This window comes from Chinchilla lanigera, unplaced genomic scaffold (genome assembly GCF_000276665.1).
Source record: "Chinchilla lanigera isolate Chin_1 unplaced genomic scaffold, ChiLan1.0 scaffold00119, whole genome shotgun sequence".
Lineage (NCBI taxonomy): Eukaryota > Metazoa > Chordata > Mammalia > Rodentia > Chinchillidae > Chinchilla > Chinchilla lanigera.
The window spans coordinates 398,614-420,063 of NW_004955520.1; the positions used below are offsets into that span (position 1 = coordinate 398,614).

Consider the following 21,450-nt stretch of genomic DNA (forward strand, 5'->3'; position numbering starts at 1 on the left):
GGCTCGGTCCCGTGCGGCTTGCGTGCGCGCCGTAGGGGCGTGCGAGGGATAGCGGCCTCCCAGCGAGTCCAAGCAGCTCTGAGAGATCCCTGCCGAGTCTCAGCCTAGGGCGCATGCACGCTCTACCCCTGTGCCTCGCCCCGTCCCAGTAAGTCTTTTTTTAAAGCTTGCGCTTAGCGATTCAGCGGATGTCTTTCTTTCAGAGTTTAATTGGTGTAGAGGAACGGTTGTGGGTCTTGCCCTGCGTCAGGAGTGCACAGACAGTAATGCGATGTGTAGTGGGTGTGTGGAAAGTGCCAGCCGCTGAAGTTTCCAGCAGATCCTGTAAGGATATGTCCGAGAGCCCTTTAAACAGGCAGATGGCCTCGCAGTCTCAGGGCTCATGTTTCAAAAGCTTATGAAGTGTTTGAAATTTGGCGTTTTCATGGAAAAAGACGCGCTTCCTTCCAACTCCGGCTGACCCGTGAGGAGTACTGGGGAGAGTCTGGTCTGAGGGGTGCAGGGAGGAGGAGGGGCACCCGAGGAGGAAAGAGGCGCTTTTCGTTTCCTTCCGCTTCGTGCTTGGAGGTGGGGAGTTTTGTGTTGAAACAGGCACTGCTTGCTGCTGTCACCTTCCGGCTTTGTGCTCCTCCTCGTCCAGAGGGGTCCAGCGCCCCCCTCGCCCCTCAGGTGACTGCAGCCAGGCCCAGCTCCATTCCCAAGGCTCAGACCTTTCCATTACCCTGTGATGCTACCTCAGGCGTGGGGAGAAAGCATCTCTTTGATGTGCACATCCACTGACGCCCTCTAATCACCAGATAAGCCCTGTATTTTCTTCGTCTATCCACTTGGGGACCGTCTCTTTAAATGGCAAGCTGTGTTGTCTCAGGTGATTAACTGTGAAGATGTGAAAGTGGGAAGGGCTTTTTTCTTGGGAGGGGTGGGAAACCCGTCTTCCTCCTAGTTCCTCAATCTTCAGTCATCCTTAAATGTTGTGGTTATTGTATGGTCAGCTCTTGACAGAAGTGTTAAATGGGTATCAGTGTGCTCGAAGATCCATTGAGAATGACTTAGTTGTAGACACAGGTGACTTGGGAGAGAACATGTCTTTCAAAGTGTCTGCTTCTTGCTGCTTCATTTGGTGTTGAATGGGTTGGTCCGAGGCACCAACTCTGGTGTGGAAGTGTGAGCCTGCTGGTTAGTGGAGGAGAGGCTACTTCTAGGATCCCGCAGCACCCAGCAGCCAGCCGATATCTCAGAAGGGTGGCAGACAGGTCTCTTGTGTGGGAGTTTTTGAAGCTTGTTTGTGGCTTCTTAGGATTTGTGCAAGGTATGATAAAAATATAGGGTGAATGTCTACATTTAAATAAATTTATTACAGTAAAAGACATTGCATTGAATTCCCCTCAGAGTACTCCCCACACACTTGTTGCTACAAAAGCAATTCTGGAAATTCTCTTTCCGGAGTGTCTTTATGAGGGATCACAACTACAGTGAGTGCTGCTACTGACTGTCATGAAACAGGCAGGCTTGTAGAAACATGACCATGTGTCCTCATCTACCTTATCACCAGGTCTGCACAGAAAGTGGCAAGAAGGATGGAATTACCCGTGTTTGAAGCAAAGGGAGAGTACATCGAGAGGAAGTGGTGGCAGAGTCTTTTACTTAAAAAGAAATTCATTCACTGTAGTTTATAATCGTGCCATGTGCAGGCTTGTGGGCAGCGTTCTGACACAGGGGAAGGAATGCTGTGCTGGAGCTGGTATCTGTGGTAGTTTATCGGGGAGACTTCGATGGAGGCCAGGTGTGTGCTGGCCTGGCTGAAGGGTTGGCATTTGGGCTGAAACTAAGAAGGCAAACTTGGTGAAATAAATCCTAGATTTGCTGTTCAGTATAGATACGAAATTATTTTCCTTCCTTTTGGTAGGTCACGGTGATGATAATTGCACACCCTTGATTCTCCCAGTCTCTTCTGTAGTTACTGTTTTCAGTACAGTATCGTTATGGCTGTGTCTTGATATTCCCCCAGAGCCTCTTGTGGTCCCAGGTGGGGCTTTTTCAGAGGTGGCTGGATCTTGAGTGTGTGATGCTGGGATCAAGGGTGTGTGATAACTGAATCAGTCCACTGATTGGATTGGGAGCACTCTAATCCCAGTAGCCTAGACAACGTACAAAAGGTGCAAAGAAAAGCTGGTAAGGTCCCCCGCTCTACTTTGCTGCCTTCTGCCCACCGTGAATGTTTTCCCTCTGTGATGCCTGTGTGCCACACCACCCTGCCTTGGAGCCAGCCAACTATGGACTGAAACCTCTGCAAACTGTGAATCAAATAAACCTTTCTCCTCTAACTTGGGGTGTCAGGTATTTTATCTCAGCAACAAAGAAAGTAACTAAGACAGGTGATTTGTTAAAATATAGTCAATGGGGGCCGGGGGTTTAGCTCAGCAGCACAGTGCCTGCCTGGCAAGGGCAAGGTCGTGAGTTTGGTTCCCAGTACGGGAACCACGCCCCCCCCACCCCAAAAAATAGTTAATGGCATTTTAAAGCCCTTCAAAGACAGTAAGCAGATTTCTTTTTTTTTTTGGTCTTTTTGAGACAGGGTCTCACTATGCAGTTTAGGCTGGTCTTGAACTCACTTTTGTAGCCCAGGCTGGCCTTGGAACTTACAGTGATCCTCCTGCCTCAGCCTCCTGAGTGCTGGGATTACAGGTATGTGCCACCATACCTGGCATAAGCAGATTTCTAAATCAGAAAATGTACCCTTTATGAGATTTACCCTGAGTTTTGATCACAGTAGGTGTGTAGCACTTTTCGGGTACAAACTACTCAGTGTCTGTTACGTGTGGTCATATTTCATCCTTCTTGTCCCTTCCATGCACTTCTGTGGCTCTGTCGTACCCTATAAAGTGATTCTAAATGAAGCTTGGCTAAAGTCTTGCCGTTTCACACATCTGTTTTTGTGCCCTTGGGCAAAACAGTTAACTTTAAGCTTCAGTTTTCTCATCTTGAAGTGAGGAAGCCTTCTTGGTCCTAACATCTTCTCCACCTAATAATTCTACAAAGTTGTATTTAGTGATCAGTCTATGAAAAAAGATCAACATAACGGTAAATATTGACTGAATATTTTTCTTTACATTGTTCAGACTAATTTTGGAAAATGCCAAGTAGGAAATTTGCCGATGGTGAAGTGGTAAGAGGTCGATGGCCTGGAAGTTCCCTCTATTATGAGGTGGAAATTCTGAGCTATGACGGCAAATCCCAGCTCTACACTGTCAAATACAAAGATGGAACTGAACTGGAGCTGAAAGAGAATGATATCAAGGTAAGACCCTGTTGGTCTCCCCGACTCTGTGGGAGGTGGGGTGCCCCCGCTCTGGCTGCATCTGCACACAGACCTGTGTGCTGGCGGCCTCTCTGGGTTTGATCTGTTTTGTAGCTGGAGTTCTCCCTGCTGGTGTTAAGCACAGAGAGGAGGGAAGGACTGAGCTTCAGGGGTGACTGAGGAGGTGACACCTGAGTGCTGAGGGTGAAGGGGAAATGGGCGGGTGAGGGCAGCACACTGAAGACTGGGGATGATGGGAACGTGGCCAGGTGTCAGGAGCAGGTGGGGGTTGCGGCAGTGGAGTGGGAAGCGGGAGCCCGACGAGGGGTTCAGTGCTTGTTGCTCCATCCTTGGGCCAGGCTTCCTCAGGAGGGTGGCATCTGTTACATCTGAGTCTGTCCCGAGACTCGTGACCTGTGCAGGGAGGCCTGGGTAGGAATGCTTGTATCAGATGCTGCAGCCTAGTCCCGGCCACTCAGGATCTGAGACAGCGGGTCACAAACTGGGGCCAGCCTGGGAAACACAGTGAGGCTCCACCTCAAAAACGAGTGAGTAAGTAGATATGCCGTAAAAATTAATTATGAGGAAATAAGATATACAAAGTAAAAGCTGCAATTTTCATTAGATTTCACAAACATGAAATTCCTCTGTGACAGTGCTTGCAGATGTCTGTACCAGTTGTCAGTTCTGTGCCTGCTGTGGGTCAGTCACATTTGGACCCGTGTCCTGGGGACCACATTACAAGAGAATGTCACACCTAACTGCCCCTCAGGCCGGGCAGCCTGGGAGCTGCTCCAGGCCTTGTGGAAGGACATGGGGGGGGCCTATTCTGATAAACCTTTGTTTATGGATGCTGGAATTGGAATTTCTGATAGTTCTCACGCCTGTCTGTAGGCATTTGCCTGAGGTAAAAACCATAATGGCTTGAGGGTGAGGGTGAGACCCAAAAGCCCCTTGGGCTGTAGTTGACAGAGGCCTCGCCCCAGTTCTGGAAGCCATTGGTGGATCGGGTGGAACAAAGCCTTGTCATCCACCATTGGGGTTCAGGCGAACTGTGGGGGTGACTCCTCAGCTGTGTGCTAAATTCCTTGTGGTCTTAGTTTCCCTCACGCGGGTGGGGGGGTGGCGGTGGCCACACTGGTGGGAATTGGGGACGTGTGAGGGTACAAGGGCTGCCGCAGTCCGCCACTGTCTCTGCAGCGCTCCTGGGCCCAGGCCTCCTGGCCCCTGCCACCGGGGTCAGAGTTGGGGGTGTTCAACCTGTCCTGTCAGTGTGAGCGGCTCTGCGCACCTTGCTCTGTGATGAGCTCTTTGCCACCATCCTCCCCTCCAGCCTTTAACATCCTTCAAGCAGAGGAAGAGCAGCTCAGCGTCCAGTTCTCCCTCCAGACGCCGTGGGAGCCGTGGCAGCAGGTCTCGGTCACGTTCCCGGTCCCCTGGTCGGCCACCTAAAGGTTCCCAGAGATCCACCTCTGCTTCCCATCAGGCTGATATGAAGGGAATGAGGAGAGAGATTCTGGAAGTTAAATTGACTCCACTCGTATTGGTAACTTGTCTTTATCCTTGTATAGTGTGTGTTTCATCTGTCCATAGCACTGTTGCCCCTTGCAGGTAAATGTTTATTCGAGTTGCTTGCAGTTAATAATATTAAAATGTCAGCAGGACATCAAGTCTGAGGTCAAAACTTTCTTGTGGAAAGCATATTCTTTTAAATTAAAAAAAAAAAAGAATGTTTTTAAGTTATAAGAAGTGCTGTTTATCCCAGCACTCCGGGAGGCTGAGACAGGAGGATTGTAAGTTCAAGCCTAGACCTGGGCAACTTACCAACTAAGCAAGACCCTTGTCTCTAAAAAGGGCTGGGGATATATAGCTCAGTGCCAGGGCCCTGGGTTCAATCCCTAGTATTCCCCCATTACTCCACAATGCTATTTAATATTGTCTTAAAAAATAGTGTTTACATTGAAATAGACATTGCTTGTAGAGTGAACTGAGTTTTTACATTGTATAAAAGTTCACTGTGAAAGGAGACGGAACTGTGTTACAGAAACATTTATGTTTTCTCAGCATCATATTCGGTCTCTTCCTTATGTAAGATGATCATTTTGCTGGAAAGACTTCCGAGTGCCTGCCTAAGAATGTCAGGGTGTGTGGTGCTATACACCTTATGCAGTGGGGTAGATAAGATGATAGACCAAACAAGAAAATATTTTACAAGAATTAGAGTAAAAGTTATCTTGTAATCCTTTCATATAATTTCACCTCTTTTTTGGATGAAATATATACAGACTTTTAATAACCTTTAAAAACTGGACTACATGCATACTATTTATAGTTACATTTTTATTTTAATTTTTTTAGACAGGTTCTTGCAGTGTAGTTCAGGCTGGCCTTGAGTTCACTATGTAGCCCAAGCTGGCCCCAAGCTCATGGTGATATTCCTGCCTCAGCCTCCCAAGTGCTGAGATTACAGGCGTGTGCAGCCGCCATACCTGGCTGTAGTTAAATTTTTAAAAATTTAAAATATTGGGAATAACCTTTCATGATATACTTTTTTATACCATTCTGATATATGAGATAGTGTGGATATACCATTAATTGCACAGATGTGAGGTAATTGTTAAAGTTAGCTCCTCTATTGGTAGACATCTAGTGTTTTCCCTTTTGAGTCTTTACCACTATAAATAGGTAGAGACATTGAGTTACATCCTTAGGATAAATTGTTAAAAGTGGAGCTGCTGGGTCAGATGTACAACGCTGTCTTGCAGCTTTACTGCACGTGCCACATTGCTTCCAGAACGTGTGTCAGGATCGATGGTGTATGAATGCTGTTTCTCATCTGAGTATTACAATCTTTTTCCAATGCCTGTCAGAGATTTGCGGCTCTCTGGTTTGATTTGCCTTTTGCTTCTTGCCAGTGAGTTGAATTTGTTGACTCTCAGGGGCTCCAGGGCCAGCTGGGTGCACAGGGTAAGGAAGGCACTGCACACTGCCTCTGTGACTTTGGTTTGTGATGCCTGGGACTCACATTTCCACAGTGTCATCTCCCGGGTCCCGTAGTGACACAGAGCTGCAGCCTGGCTTGGCCTCCCTGTCGCCCTTAGTGTCTGTTGGCTGTCTTTACGGGTCTGTAGGGCCTTGATGGGGACTGGACCTGGATCCTGTGTGACACTGTCCTTTGCCACCTGGTGAATTATAAAGGAGCAAAGTGACAGATGTCAGTCGTGGATGTCTGAGAAGCCTTCTGGGAGGTAAATCTCTTGTTCAGCCAAGTGAGAAAAGAGGCTGAGTTGAGAAAATGGACTCATGGCAAGGGGAAATTTAGGGTTAAATAAATAACCCTGCAATTTCATGCAAATGGCATGAAATTGAGAAAGTAAACTGTACCTCAGTAGTAATATTCTATAACAGTCTACTATTTCTTAAATTTCTTTCTAGGCTGTTTTGATGCAATAGATGTCTTTTCCTCGTTTTTAACAACAAGTAATGAACTAATGTATCAGTTTTTACTTTTATCAGCCTCTCATACTAAATAGAGCATCTGATTGAAATTATAACAGTCTAATTATATTGGAAAGATGAAAAGTGTTCAGAGGAAATCTATAAGAACCAATCTTTGAAGACAGGGAAATTCTAATCAATTTTGTTCCCCGTTTTTTTTTTTTTTTTTTTTTTTTTTTTTTTTTTTTTTTTTTTTTTTGGTGGTGCTGGAGATTGAACCTAGGCGTCACACATGCTAGGCAAGTGCTCCACGCTGAGCTATATCCTAGAGTCCCCCTTTGCATTTTTATAGGGACAAAAATTCTTTAAAATTAGGGCTAGAAAACCTTTGGCTCATTTTGTTGTTGGATTTGCAGTATTAACTTGCTACCATTGTCTCACATTCTACTCAGAAGCCGTTTGGGAACAGCATCAGCACGTACAATGGAGGGCCAGAGCCTGAGCCGGGTGACGGGAAGGACACGTCTCACAGAAGACCTCAGGTACACGGCAGGGGAAGGACACCCCTCACAGACATGCATACATGTCACCTTGGGAAGCTCTTCTTTGTTAACCTTATTTTCCCCTCTCGAAGCACTTTGGAAATCATAATAGTTTATAATCTGGTCTAAGACTGGTTGTAATTTGGCAAGTTCATTCCTGTTAGTATCTGCTATGTTGAGATGCTGAATTCCTTAATGGAGTTGCCTTTGTGGAACTGTTGATATGGATATTTTAATATGCTCTGTGTTTTACTTAGGAAAGATTCACCATGTCCCAAGAAGGCAGTTATGTGTCTGCTCAGTATAACCTTCATCCAAGAAGGGAGGAGATCAAGTTCAATGAAGTTGATTCTAAGGAAGAAAAGCTTATTGCCAAAGAACCTGATTCTCTGAGAATGTTTCACGTGGCCACCCCTCAGGGGAGGGAGCTGGAGTTTGGGGGCATCCCTGGTAAGTGTTCTGTCCAGGCCTCAGCGGGCAGAGCCTGCAGAGGGGATCCCCCTTTGGGGGATGAGCATGGAGTGGACAGGATGTCAGTATGGCTGTGTTCAAGCATCTTCCCCGCAGGCTGTCATAGGCTTTGAGTGGAGTAGAGGAGTCTGACCTGACAAACAGCAGGGGAGCTCGATGGAGACAGAACCGTGAAGACCAGACCGGGGTGGGGGTGGGGGATGGGGATGGTGGTGGTGGTGTCGTCTAGGCGTCACAGCCTTGGGTTTGTGAGTAGGTGGGACTGATGAGCGAGGCAAAGGAAGTGCTTGGCCAAATGATCCCCAGTGCTGTGTGGCTTCGTTGCTGTGTTTTATAAGTGGTGATGCTTGGCTGGTTGGCTGGTTGTTACAGGTTTGTCCAGCATCACCCGAAGTCTGCACACCTGACAGGAAGGTGATATATTTTAATTTTTGGAAGTTCATGGATACAGAGTTGTTAAGATGAGACGGATCATTTCCAGATGAATGGCTATGGGTTTGCTGGCCTCTTCCATCCTTTAGTTGCTAAGGAAAATGTCTGGAGCTGGGTTCTGAGCTGGGGCATAGCTATTGCGGTGCTGGGTGTCCATGTTTCCTGCTTTGACACCCACAGTTGCTTCCTCTGAAGGCAGTGTGCAGAGGTGCAGAATTCTAATGGGCTCGGAGGGTTGGTTTCAGACCAACAGCCGGGCCTGAGCTCAGGCCTTAGAGACCCGTGTGAGTTTTAAACCAGCAAGCTGGTGGAGCTGGCTGAGGCTCACCCCCACACGCCCATCTGCCTGCCTGCAGGTGCACTGCTCATCATGCTGGGCCTGCCTGTTGTCGTCTTCCTGCTACTGTCCTTGTGCCGGCAGGATGACCCCAGCCTCCTGAGTTTCCCACCTCCCTTGCCAGCACTGCGTGACCTGTGGGAGCCTCGGGCCAGTGGGCTCTACTTCCTCTGGTTTTCTGTTCAAGTTCTCTTTTCTCTGCTGCCAATTGGAAAGGTAAGTTTTTGCTGGTGGGACATGGCTTTGTGAGGCTTTCCTAGCTTTTCTTCCATGGTTACATGAATGAATTCACAGCAGTTTTAAGGTTAGAAGCTGCTGGTGGTCATAACTAGCAAAACTTACTCCTCTACCACATGACACTTACCCATTAGTGGAAATTTAAAAATCTGACTTTTGTGTGTTACTTTCTAAAGCAAATAGAAAATAAAAGGCTAGTTTGCAAATTGGCCTGACTCAGAGAGGTGTGTGTGTGTGGGGAGATTCTTTCTCACCATGAATCATGTCAAATGAAACATTTTAAATCATTAATTGATGAGCTGTGGCACTCAGTGGACTTTATCATTTTGTTTTTTTTTAAATACAAGTTTCTGATCTTTAATACCTTTGAGAAGTGCACCAGTAACATTTTACGTACTTTTCAGAGTCATGCGATATTTTTAAAGTTCCTGTTGCTAAGTGTGGGTTTTTATTCTTTCAGTAGAGTACTTTACCTGGATATATTTAAAGGAATGTGAGATTCCTAAGTAATAAATAATTTATGTAAGATTTTTATTCTTAGAGCTTTGCAAGTTTGCCAGCTGCAGACCAAGGACCAGTTAGTTCTTTGTCATGGCAAATGCGAGTGACGGTGGGCACAGGCTCCAGGGCCGGGTGCACCTGCTGCCAGCTCTGCAGGAAGGGGCCTTTGGTTGTTGCCGCTTTGACTACATTGATAATGTGGGGTAGGGCAAGTTTGATGTTTAGTAGGGATAACAGTTTGGATGGTTACAAATGAGATGAATATTTAAATTAAAGTGACTAAAAAAATATATCCTGGTGTATATTAAATATGTACTTAATAGTCCCAGTCTAAAGCCCAACACAGTATGTACTAGATACCTTTAAAAGATAAGGGTCATTTGAAATAAGCACGTGGGGGGAGCTAACCCTGTAATCGGACAGACTTTGCCTTTCCTCTGGGTTCCCCCTGATGAAGAGTTCTGGACACAGGATGCCTGCTGCTGTTGGGTGCTCTGAAAGCATGGCTGTGTTTCCAGGCCGTGACTTAGGGAAGCGAGATGGGCCAGCCTGGGCAGGTGGACTCTACCTTCATCCACCTGGAGCCTATGTCACATAGCTTCTCCCGTGTGGGCCTCTCTGTGGAGGTCAGCTCCTTCTGGAGCTGGTGATGTCGTAGGGTGGCCAGTGCCTTGGGCAGAGCAAGGAGGAGCAGGGTGCATGACAGTGGGCACTGCAGGTGGGGCCAGAGCGGAGCTGGTTGGAAAGGACCTTGCAAGTGAGGAGAGTGAGATGGCACTGTAGTTTGTAAGCAGTGGAGACCACAGCAGATTGCTGAGCCGAGGCTTCATCACATGCAGAATGGTGGTGTTTGGAGCACCTTTGGTCTTGGGAGGGTCCAGGAGACAGCTGGGGTGGATAGGTGCCTCTTGCAGGAGTCTTAGCACATCAAGTTAGTGATTAGAGTTAGGTTCAAGAAAAATTCCTGAAGGCAGAATTGCTTCCTCAGGGGCAGGGGCTGTCTTGCACTCTGCAAGGTGAAATTCCAGTTCCTTACTCTGAGAGGTCTGCTTCCTCGGGCATGCTGAGATTTAAGAGAGAGCAGAAAACTGTAACCACGTGTGACATATCTCTTACATGTAAGGATGATGGTAATGTACTTTTTTAACTTTTAAATTTTTCTTCTCTAGGTTGTAGAAGGATTGCCTCTTGTTGATGGAAGAAGACTCAAGTATAGATTAAATGGTGATTTTTTTAAAAAGACTCATTAATTATTTTATAACTTAAACTTTTGGGAATTGTACTCTTTAAACCAGTGGTGGAGAACCTATGGCACATGTGCTGCAGCAGCCTGTTATTGAAAGCTCTAAAAGGTTTGCCATCACCACTTCAATCCATCAAAGCTGATTCCACCAGAGCTGTGAACAGGAATTCTTAGTAGTTTGAGGGGTATGCAGATAAACTTTACCTGCAGCCAGGGGTAAGACTCAGGCTATGTGAAATGGTAGCCCCCAAGTCAGTTGGCTGTCTAGCTTTACCTCTCTTTAACTACCTTACCTGCTTTATCTTACCTTGCCTACCTTACCTTACTTACCTGCCTTATCTTTCCCTACCTTACCTTACTTCTCTTATTGCCTTACCTTACCTTACTTACCTTACCTACTTTACTTTATGTACCCATCTTACCTTACCTACTTTACTTTACCTTACCTACCTTTGCAGTGCTGGGGTTGGAACTAGCCCTGGCTTCATTTCTCAGGAGCACCTATCCTACTTGCAGTGTTGTACTCACCCATGGTCTTCCCCCGCTGGGAACCTTGCATGAATGGGGATGTCCCATCCCCTCTGTCCCGCTTGCTCACGCCCCTGCTCATTGGCCCCCAGCTGTCTCTCACATCTGTGTCACTTCTCTTCTCAGGGCCTTTACTGGGGATGTCCTCACAAGTCTGCCAGCTGCTGCTCACTCTTGCACGCCTGCTTGCACAGCCTCAGGGCCTCTCCTTGCTGCCCTCTGTTCTCTTGACAGCACCTGTCTGCCTGCTGGGCCTTCCTCCTGGTGTGGCTCTCTGGGCAGCCCTGGGCTCATCCTGTGGTGTCTGCTGCCTGGAGAGTGCTTGGGGGCGGTGGGGTCTCAGCACAGTCAGGATGTGGCAGGCACTGCACCTCCTGGAGGGGGCAGCTGCCCTGGTGGGAGCAGGGAAGAGATTCCGACCTGAGGGGCAGTCTCCACTAGATGCACGTTGCCTTTGCCTGTGATGGAGAAACTGTTGGCTGAAGCCAGCAAGCTGGGAACTGCCTGTGTCTGAATGCTTGGCCCTCGAGCCCTCTCCTTCTTACTGTCCTAGCTTTAGGTGCTCTGATCAGTGCTTTGCCTGCCCCTCCTCCCACCTGAAACCAGGGTGTTGGGTCCTGGCAGGGCCAGGTGCCTCAGCTGCCATGTGCCTTTCATCTGCCATGCTGAAGCCCAGCTGGGAGCCACATGGCTGCTTCATGTGTTTGCTGTCACCAAGTTGAATTCCGCTCAGAGGGAACAGGTTTAGACTTCCTCCCTGCAGGCTGCACACCTGTGGCAGAGGGATGAGGTTGGGGAAGCAGTCTGGGCCACCTAGGTCACCTCTTGAAGGTCTTGGTGTTCGTGTCTGCTGTATCCGTGCACACGTCCCTTGGTCTCTCCCTTGGAGACCTGGTATCTTTAGAGCCTTGGAGCTCTGGGAGGCAGCACTGACCTGGTCAGTGGGTCCTTTATAGAACTTCCTCATCAGGTTACTCTGATTCCAATATTTGGGTATTCTTTTCATGAGATTTTTACTTTACTGGCAATTTTTAAGATATTTTAACTGATTATTTTTAATCCATGTGCCATTCTTTTTCTAATTTTTAATTTCTTTGTCCTTTTGAGACAGAGTTTTGCTGTGCAGTTCACACTGGCCTTGAACTCACTTTGTAGCTCAGGCTGGCCTTGAACTTGTGGCAATACTCCTGCCTCAGCCTCCCAAGTGCTAGGATTACAGGCATGCGCCATCACGCCCGGTGTGTGCCATTCTTCTTAATATTCACCGACTTTGTGAGAGTTTAATGACTATTTTTATAAGTTCAAGTGTTAAAAATTATTCATTGGAGTAAGGGCAGTATGGGTTTAAGTAGTACAGAGGGTGACTCTGTTTCTTCACAGACATTCTGTTTTTAGAGTTCGTATAGAAGTAATGCCACGTGGGTCCCAGGAGAGTGATAGTTTCTGTGGCCAGGAGACACGGGGAGCCCACGGAGCCTCTTACCCGGGTGGGAACAGTGGCTGAGTGTGGGCCCTTGCTCTGCTCCGGGGCTTGGGGTGAGCTCTGTGAAGTCAGTATTGACAAGGGGATTCGAGTGTAAACACCCACACCCTCACAGGAGGCAAGGGTGCAGACCCTGCACCGTGTGCCACGACCTCTAACTTGGGGTTGAGTGTTTGCACTGAGAGCTTTTTGCAGCTCTCTCCCGTTTCTATGTATAGAACTGCCTTTCAGCTTTCTGTTAATTAAAAGCAGATGATACTGTTTGCTATGAAAAAGAATAAATGTGTTAAAGTATTTTACAGATGCAAGAGTATGAAACCTGCATTGAGTATCACCCCTTGGGGTGGTGCTTATTATTGTTTAGTCTGAGAATCTCTGAGATTCACACGCAGCAGTGCTTTGCTTTCAAGCCAGCGCTGGGTTAATGCTAGTCATCTCCCTCTTCTCTGAAGGATTCTATGCTTTCGTGCTGACTTGTGCAGTCCTTGGCATGGCTCTCCTGTGGGGCCTAGAGCTTCATTACCTGTATGAGCACTTCTTCCAGCTGGCCCTCGCAGCCATGGTGTTCACCGCTGTCCTGAGTGTCTACCTCTACGTGCGTGCCCGGAAGGTCCACGGAGCCGAGCTGTCGCCTGCCAGCTGTGGTGAGTGCCGTGCCCTCTGGCTGCTTCCATGCTTACGGTGATTGCTTTGGTCTCTAGCTTTATTTGTAGGGCATCAAGAGAAATGGGAGGAAATAAAAGATGAAGAAATGTAGAGAAGTGAATTTAAAGCAAGAAAATATTTTTTATTTTTCTTCATATTTTGCTATTTTTTTCCTTCCCTATTTTTAATTACTTGACAATGGTAGACTTTTTTAATTTTTAGGAATTGTAAATTATGACAGATATTGTTTTGTCCAGAATAGTAGATACCCGGGGTGTAGCTCAGGGGAAGAGCATTTGACTGCAGAATAGTAGATACCCTTTATAAAGGACAGTAGCAGTTGCAAATTGGCTAATTCTGACCCAAGTATTTGAGATTTTTTAAAAGTTGCTTACTTTTAAAAAATTGTACATTTTAGGGGCTGGGGATTTAGCTCAGCGGCAAAAGCGCCTGCCTCGCAAGTGCAAGGTCCTGAGTTCGGTTCCCGGTACCGGAGAAAAACCAAAAAAAAAAAAAATTGTACATTTTAAAAAAACTCTGTTCCCTCAAAACTGGGACCTGGCCACCTGGGCTGCCGAGGTGGTTGCTCTTACAGAGGCCGCGTCCTTTGCCCTCTGCCATCAGAGCTCTAGGTGCTCTGTGGGCCTCGCAGGCAGTGGGCTGGCTGTGAAGCCTTTGGCTGGGTTTGGAGCACCATGTGGGAAAACCTTCTCCATTCTCAGGAAATGTTATCTATGATTTCTTCATTGGCCGTGAGTTGAACCCGAGAATTGGTTCTTTTGATCTCAAATACTTCTGTGAACTGCGCCCTGGCTTGATTGGATGGGTAAGTCATCTTGGAGAATTTCAGTTCAGTAGTACACATTTGTCTTGCATTTAGAAACAAGTGTAGACACATTTTTAGGGGTAATGACAGCTTTCTATAGTCTGGTCTATTTGACATAAAATATTTTATTATAAATATTTTCTAGAGGTTTAAGATGCCATTTCTAAGTTACCATATTAAAATTTGTTTCTTTATCAGATTATATTTATGTCAGAAAGTGATACTATAGGTAAATTAATGTAAGAAAAAAATACCACTCCTTTAAAAAAACATTCTGACCAAGTTGCAGCTTGCGGGGGACAGCACACACAGAGCAGGGTCCTCCTGTCCTTCACCCACATCTTGCAGGGTTGGGGCTGGCGTCAGGAACTCCGAGGGTTTCTGCTGCGTGCGTCCTTGGTCCCAGGACCCCTGTGGTCCTCACGCGCCCCTTCCTGCTTCCTTGGAGTCTGCTGTAGTCTGTGTGGTCTTTGTCTGTCCTAGCCTCTCATAACCTTCACATTTTTTTAAAGTGTGCCGGTCAGGATTTTATTTAAGAATGTTCCCCAGCTTGGATTGGCCTGGTACTTTTTCATGATTGGGGTGAGGTTATGTGTTTTTGTCAAGAACACTGTGGAAGTGACCTTGCGTCTTCTGGTGCTGTGCCTGGGATTTGTGATGGGGTTGTCTCTTGCCCAGCACTGGCGTGGTTGATGGAGTCTGTGGTCTCAGCAGGAAGTTGCTCTGGCTGTGTGTCCTGATCACACCTTGAGACTCTTCCCTCCCTTGGATGACAGGTAGTGATTAACCTGGTGATGCTTTTGGCTGAAATGAAGGTGCAGAACCGGGCTGCTCCGTCCTTGGCAATGGTTTTGGTTAACAGCTTCCAGCTTCTGTATGTGGTGGATGCTCTGTGGAATGAGGTAAGGAACTGTAAGAGCCCCGGCCTGTGGCTTGAGGAGTTGGTGAGTGGCCTGGCAGCAGGAGCCTCGCTGGTTCCATGCAGCGTGAGGGAAGAGGCCGTGTGGTGCTGTCCAGGAGAGCAGGTGCTGGTGCCCACACATCCACAAAGAACCTTGGATCTGCTTAGAAACAACATTCTGAATAAGATTGGCACATCTGGGCTTTTATTTTACGAGTGGTGACCAAGTCACACAAGTAAAGTTTAACTTCTTAATTAATATCTCAAGGAAATACATGGATAATCATCAAATTGGAAGGACATTCTTTTGATTGTTTTCGGGGGGCAGGTACCGGGAATCGAGCTCTGGAACTTGTGCTTGCCAGACAGGTGCTGTGCTACTGACTTTCTAACCCATTAAGTCACTTGTGCTACAAGTGACTTAATGGGTTAGAAATCTGTCTTTTTTTTAGAGACTTAGCCAGGTATTACTTTCTGTTAACAGAAACATTTTGCATCTAGTTAGGGTTCTCAGGCAGTGCTACAGAGCCCTGGGGTAGAGAGCGAAAGGGTGTTGGTTTCCGTGTGTCCTTGGGCCCAGGAGGTGGCAGCTTCTTGTGTGTGGCCTGGACGCGGGGTCCTGTGGTGCCTGGCTGCCTGTGGGCAGCTGGCAGAGCACACCAACATCTTGTGGGGTCAGGGAGAGAATCCCTGCCACACCAGACAGCTGAAAATGCCAGCCAGGGACAATGTCCTGAGAGTGCCCGGGTGAGGCTGCTGGGTGGGGCTGAGGGTGCAGAGCTGCCTGCAGGAACCAGCCTGTCTCTGCTACTCCAGTGCTGAGAGATGAAGCTGCCAGTTGACCAGGTTGCTGGGCAGCTTGTTTCTGCTGTGAGAATGCAAATAAGCTGGGCGAGGGGGCTCCCTCCTGTAATCCCAGGTACTCAGCTGGCGGCCCTTTTAGCGATCTGTCCTAACAGCTGCACACACTTGACTGAAAATGGGCGCTTTGTGTGAAGACTCTGAGCAGAGCAGCTGCTTCTTTCCTGTGATCCCTGCAGGAGGCGCTGCTGACGACCATGGACATCACCCACGACGGGTTCGGGTTTATGCTGACCTTCGGGGATCTGGTGTGGGTTCCCTTCACCTACAGCCTGCAGGCCTTTTATCTCGTCCACCATCCCCATGAGCTGTCCTGGCCACTGGCTGCACTAATCATCGCTCTGAAGCGTGAGTGTCCACTTCGTGCACTGTGTGTTTTGCTCTGGTGTCTTCCTGTCTGTCACTTGCTGTTTTAAGTGGCCCCAGCTAGCTGTGATGGAGGAGAGAGAATGGTGCTTCCTACCCAGGTTCTTGAGTGGTTGTCTGAATGGACAATTTTAAACAAAACTTGTTTTCTAAATTTAACATATTTAAGTAAATTAAACATTTACATGTTTTAGTAAGGGTTTATCCCCTCTCCTAAGGGTCTGCTTTTTCAGGTAGTTGTCATGAGACCAGTATGATTGGTCTTGGCTTCACAAGGCTCACATCTTAACTGGAAGGGAAACATCGAGGTCGAGGCTCCGAGGGGCTCAAGGGCAGGAGTGCATGCCCTTGGTGGAGAGCCCAGCCTTTGATCTGACTCAGTTCAGCAGGGATGCAGGCTGCCCTCAGGCGAGGCCACATGGGGGCATTCCACCCCCCTTTGCCCCAGGGATGATCAGCACTGAATGTTACATCAGCTGCCTTAGCTACACACACCTGTATCAGTGATGAAAGAAGATACCAAGCTGGGTTAGAACTTGGGCTGCTTCATCACTGGGTTGGGTTTCTGGGCCAGCCGTGCTGGTGTGGGAAGGGGAGGTGTTTCTCCTCGCTCAGAGTCTCAGGAACTTAGGGCTTGCAGTTTCACGCAGGTGTCATCTGAGGCCTGCAGGTACATCCCTGAGCAGAGTCAAGGGGACACAGGACTACACTGTTGTGTCTTAGGTTTTACTTTCTTCGTGGATATGACTGTAGTTGCTAGTTTTCCTTTCAAGGTGGATGACAATAGATTGCAGAAGAGTTATCTTTAGATCTGAGGTTGAAGCTTTTTGAATTTTTTTTTTTTTTTTTTTTTTTTTTGTCTTTTTGAGACAGGGTCTTGCTATGCAGTTCAGGCTGGCCTTGAGCTCACTTTGTAGCCCAAGCTGGCCCCTACCTTGCAACGATCCTCCTACCTCAGCCTCCCGAGTGCTGTGATTGTAGGTGTGCACCACCATGCCAGATCTTAAATTATTTTTAAGAAATCAAGAGTATTCTCTGATTTGGATATTTACTCAAAGCAGAAATTTTTCCAGCAGAAATTGCAAATGACTTCAGTATTAGATAATATCTAAATTATTGACATAGAAAAATACTTTAATATTACAGTTTGTGGATACATAATCTTCCGATGTGCAAATTCTCAGAAAAATGCATTCCGGAAAAATCCCTCTGATCCAAAGCTTGCACGTGAGTATTTATGTTTTTATGATGTGTGTTACATGGGAACTTTATATCTCTCCTTTTTAGAGATCATTAAGAATGTATTTCCCTATATAGATTTGAAAACCATTCACACTTCCACGGGGAAGAACCTCCTGGTGTCTGGATGGTGGGGCTTTGTCCGACACCCCAATTACCTGGGCGACCTCATCATGGCCCTGGCGTGGTCCCTGCCGTGTGGTGAGTGCTGCGGGCAGGAGCCCGGGAGGCGGCCCGGCACAGGACAGGTGCTGCTGTGCCCTGGGGGCAGCGTCGCACCCACCTGGCTGCTGCGGGAGTTGGAACTCAGAGCTGTAGTTTAACTTGAAGCTTCTAGAAGTGCAGTTTTTGAGCTTTAAACTTTCCTCAGTGGTTGTTTTCTCCATAGAATATCCAACTTTTAATTTATGACAGTATATTTAGATTCTGGAAACTTTGGTTCTTAGAGGATTAGGGCAAAGCAGGAAAAAAGTATCATTTTAAACATAAAATCTTATGTCTGTGTTCTCGCCTGCAGGTTTTAAGCACACCCTGCCGTACTTCTATGTGGTCTACTTTGCGGCGCTGCTGGTGCACCGGGAGGCCCGGGATGAGCAGCAGTGTCGAAGGAAGTACGGGCTGGCCTGGGAGCGGTACTGCCAGCGAGTGCCGTACCGCCTGCTGCCTGGCCTGTACTGACGGCCCGCCTGCCCAGCCGGCTGTGCACGCAGAAGCCAGGGTGCCTGTCCTGCGTGCGCAGGACCAGAGAGCCACATAGTAGGTCTTTACGGGGCCATGTTTATTTTTATTAAATTGTAACAGTGAAAGAAAAAACACAAGAATGTTGGACTTTCCATCTTAATAGGAGAATTTCAATCCTTACAAGCCTTAAGACAGTTTTTCTGATAAACACATGGAAGAGAATACTATTAATGTTCATAGTTTTTGTTTCCTTTCAAATTTTGATATTTTTCCTTTTGCCAGTTCATTGTTGTCAAAACACTGTTACATTTAAAATAGTGTACAAATGTACAGTGTGTTAAGAGAAAAGAACTTGCATTCGTTTCTCTTTAGAGCATTCCCTAGCTGTGTGATCTGAAAGGCGAGGGCTCCAGTGAAGTGCTATGAGGAGCGGAGCCGCTGGCAGCAGACACTGCCCTGAGCTGCTGAGCCTGCGTTGGAAGGTGTAAATAGCTTACTTTTATGTAATGTATAGAAAGTGCAGATTGTTTTTGTACAGTATTTTAAATGTGAGATAATTGTCAGAACTTAACAGCTTTTTAACAAAACATTTTTAGTCTTTTAAGTTAAGTTTTATAAAGTAATACAGGTGAATCAGAAATTGTGAAACCATTAGAATTCATTTAATATTGTATAGAAGATGCTGTTAAAACATAGGAGAGTATTTTTCTTAACCCAAAGTTTGTGGTTTTGGCTTTGCTACCTCAACTGCAGGTCGTGTTTGCCTTTATAAACTGTTGCAAATAGAAAATATAGAATAAATATATATTTTTGGAGGAACATCACTATTTAAAACATTTTTACATAATGGTGTTTGAAAGTTTGCCATTTTAGGCTAATATTTTTATATTTTTTTACTTCTAAAATTCAGCAGTTTTTGCTACTGTTTATCTCATGCAATCTGTTCTGTATGTGGTGTATTGTTTATATCTATAAAACTATTTCTGATAAAAGAGTGCTATCTAAAAACAATTTAAGGGGTTTAAAATTGTTTTAGTTTAATAGCTGTGCATAAGGTAGCTTTCGTCACTAAATTATGATGAAACTCCTGTAGCCTTAGTCATTACTGTAATGGAACAGTAGCAAAATAGCTCGACTTCTATATTCAAAACAAAATTGTCCTTCATATCTGAAGCATAGGGGAGTGCAGTGCATGTGTTGAGTGTTACACGGGAATACACTGGTTTAGATAATGGCCCTTTGGTGTTCGCAGATTCATTCTGCAACTGGAGGTGTATATAACTTAATCTGTGAATGTGATCATGAAGTTGGTTTGCTAGTCTTGCATTCTGCATCCTGCAATCTTTAAACATTGTTTTTATGAAACCATCAGTATATTACTAGTGTTGATGTATGCAAGTGGTTTTTCTTTGCTGTTTGTAACGCTTTCCTCCAGGTACTGGAAAGTGGTGTGCAGTATTTTCTGTGCTGGACCCACCTCAGAGGCTGGTGTGGGGTGGAAGGGATTTCCGTTCTTTCTCTGATAAGGGCTGCATTTTTCTAAATTACCTACAGTTAGTTCTTAATTTTGCTTTTGAAACATTTGATAAGCTTTGAAATGAAGTTTTAAGTTGCAAATAAAGTTGAAAATAAAAATGTTTTGGTCTCTTTGGATCCTCATTTCTTTTCTGCCTGCAGCTCTGGGCTGATTGGCACCAAGCGCCAAGGCTTCGGCATGTGCCCCCACTGGTTTCTCCTGGGTTTGTTTCTTTAGGAGCTTCCTAGACCAGAGAGAGTTCCGAAGGCACACTGGGTCCCTGCCAGCTGCTGGTGGCACGATGCTCTCAGGATTTTGGACTTGAAGGGGTTGGTGTTGGCAGGGACTCAGCTCCCAGGAAATGGGCAAGTATCTAACTGCTGTTTGAGAAAATTGAGAAATGCTACAAACTACCGTAGATTCAGCAGTTCTTTCAGATGCGTCTGTGTCAGTCACAGCAGTGTATGTGTCCCTTCGACAGGCCCTGGGGAGAGTGCTGGTGAGTTTGCAACAGCCCACACCTGGGCTAGGAGTGTTTTGTGCTGTTTCGAAAGGAGGGCTTGTGTGGCTTGTCCAGCCACATTGGTAGAGGAACAGCACCTAAGGGGTAGCCAGGCAGCTGCATCCGTGTCAGAGCTCTCCGAATGGCGGGGTGTGGAGGGAGTGTGCCCTCCCTCTTTACTGTTTGTCTTTTGTTAGGACCCAATACTTTGCCATTTTCTTCTTGGTTCCTAAATAAGGATTGTCTTATAATTCCTTTCTGTAGCATTCTATATAAGTAGGTTTTATCTCTTTTGTTTCTTAATGTTACTGTGAAGAGTCTGTTCTTTCCAACTCAAGCCAGAGTGGATACTATGGTCTTCGTATCTTCTCACTGTGGACTGAGGCTACAGTCACATGAGAAGGACATGGGGCCAAAAGGCTGCACCTGGACGAGATTCTAACCTCTGAGCACTGGTTTCCTCGTTAGGCAGTTTGCTGACAACCTGTATGGAACCAGGGCCAGAGGATCACTTGGGAATTCTTCCTAGTGGTGGTACCTGCTGTTGTGGATTAAGTTAATGAAATGATCACTGTAGCAACACGGTGAGACTGGAATCCAATTGATGGAAATCTTGGGATTGGTTTTCAGTAGAGACAGTGGTAGATGTGGGATGGGCATGTCCTCAAGGAAAGCATCCTAGGGCATTACTGTACAAGAGTTGCAGTTTATGGACTCATACGGCCAGAGGTGGCCCAGGTGCGCAGTCTGTCCCTGCTGTGCTCCATGCAGAGCTCAGGAACCTCTCCTGGGTGTGGAGGTCTCGGGGATAGAACAGAGCCAGCCCTGCCCAGCTGTACACATGAGGGTTTGTGTTTGTGACACACATGTAAGTGTGGTTAGAGTCAAAACAGTATGGGATGGAATTTTATTTTTCATCTTTCTCACACAGCAGTGCCACCTGCATGGTGATCCAGTGACTGGGGGGTTTCCTCGTGGGTAAATGCACTGAGGTCAGGAAGTTTCCTGGTAAACCAGTAGTAATCAAAGTTCTTGACCTCTCAGGAGTCTGGTAAACCGGGCATTCAAAAGTGTAGATTTCTGAGCCTGGGTGGCTAGAAGTATCATGCTTTACAGTAGAAATCTAAAAGAAAAAAGAAAAAGAAAAAAAAAATCCAGTGGTCAAATTGCAGAGTTCCAGGGAACCAGTGGCTCACATTTTTCATAAAAGGGTTGGGGATTTGTGGTGAACTCCATACACTTTGGACTAGATGGTTAGTATAGCTGCAAATAGCTGTGCCTGGAAAGTCAGAGCTATAGTGGCTTTTTTTTATAGTTCATATTCCTGAGAAATAACTGCACATTGGTACGGCATCTGTCTTAGAGTTAGTGGTATTGGGCCATTTTGTACATTGTTGTCTAAT

The 21,450-nt window shown here is 46.5% G+C and overlaps 2 protein-coding genes across 12 annotated transcripts in view; one reads left to right on the forward strand and one right to left on the reverse strand.

Annotated features, from left to right (window-relative positions):
- Positions 1 to 3,119: 3,119 nt before the first annotated feature.
- Positions 3,120 to 19,666, forward strand: Lbr (lamin B receptor; the record flags this gene model as incomplete). The annotated part of the gene is given in 13 exon segments (XM_013507049.1): positions 3,120 to 3,298; positions 4,632 to 4,844; positions 7,189 to 7,278; positions 7,536 to 7,728; positions 8,538 to 8,734; positions 10,426 to 10,480; positions 12,963 to 13,154; positions 13,878 to 13,981; positions 14,758 to 14,883; positions 15,923 to 16,091; positions 17,256 to 17,336; positions 17,427 to 17,549; positions 17,866 to 19,666. Coding segments are annotated over 13 exon segments (1,869 nt in total). The 3' UTR covers positions 18,027 to 19,666.
- Dnah14 (dynein, axonemal, heavy chain 14) overlaps positions 19,428 to 21,450 on the reverse strand; it is a 317,770-nt gene continuing 315,747 nt past the window's right edge. For all 11 annotated transcript variants that reach the window (XM_013507038.1, XM_013507034.1, XM_013507036.1 and 8 more), the window contains one exon: positions 19,428 to 21,170. In XM_013507038.1, coding sequence (XP_013362492.1) covers positions 20,955 to 21,170 — 216 coding nt within the window. In that variant the 3' untranslated portion in view covers positions 19,428 to 20,954. The remainder of the gene's footprint in view (positions 21,171 to 21,450) is intronic.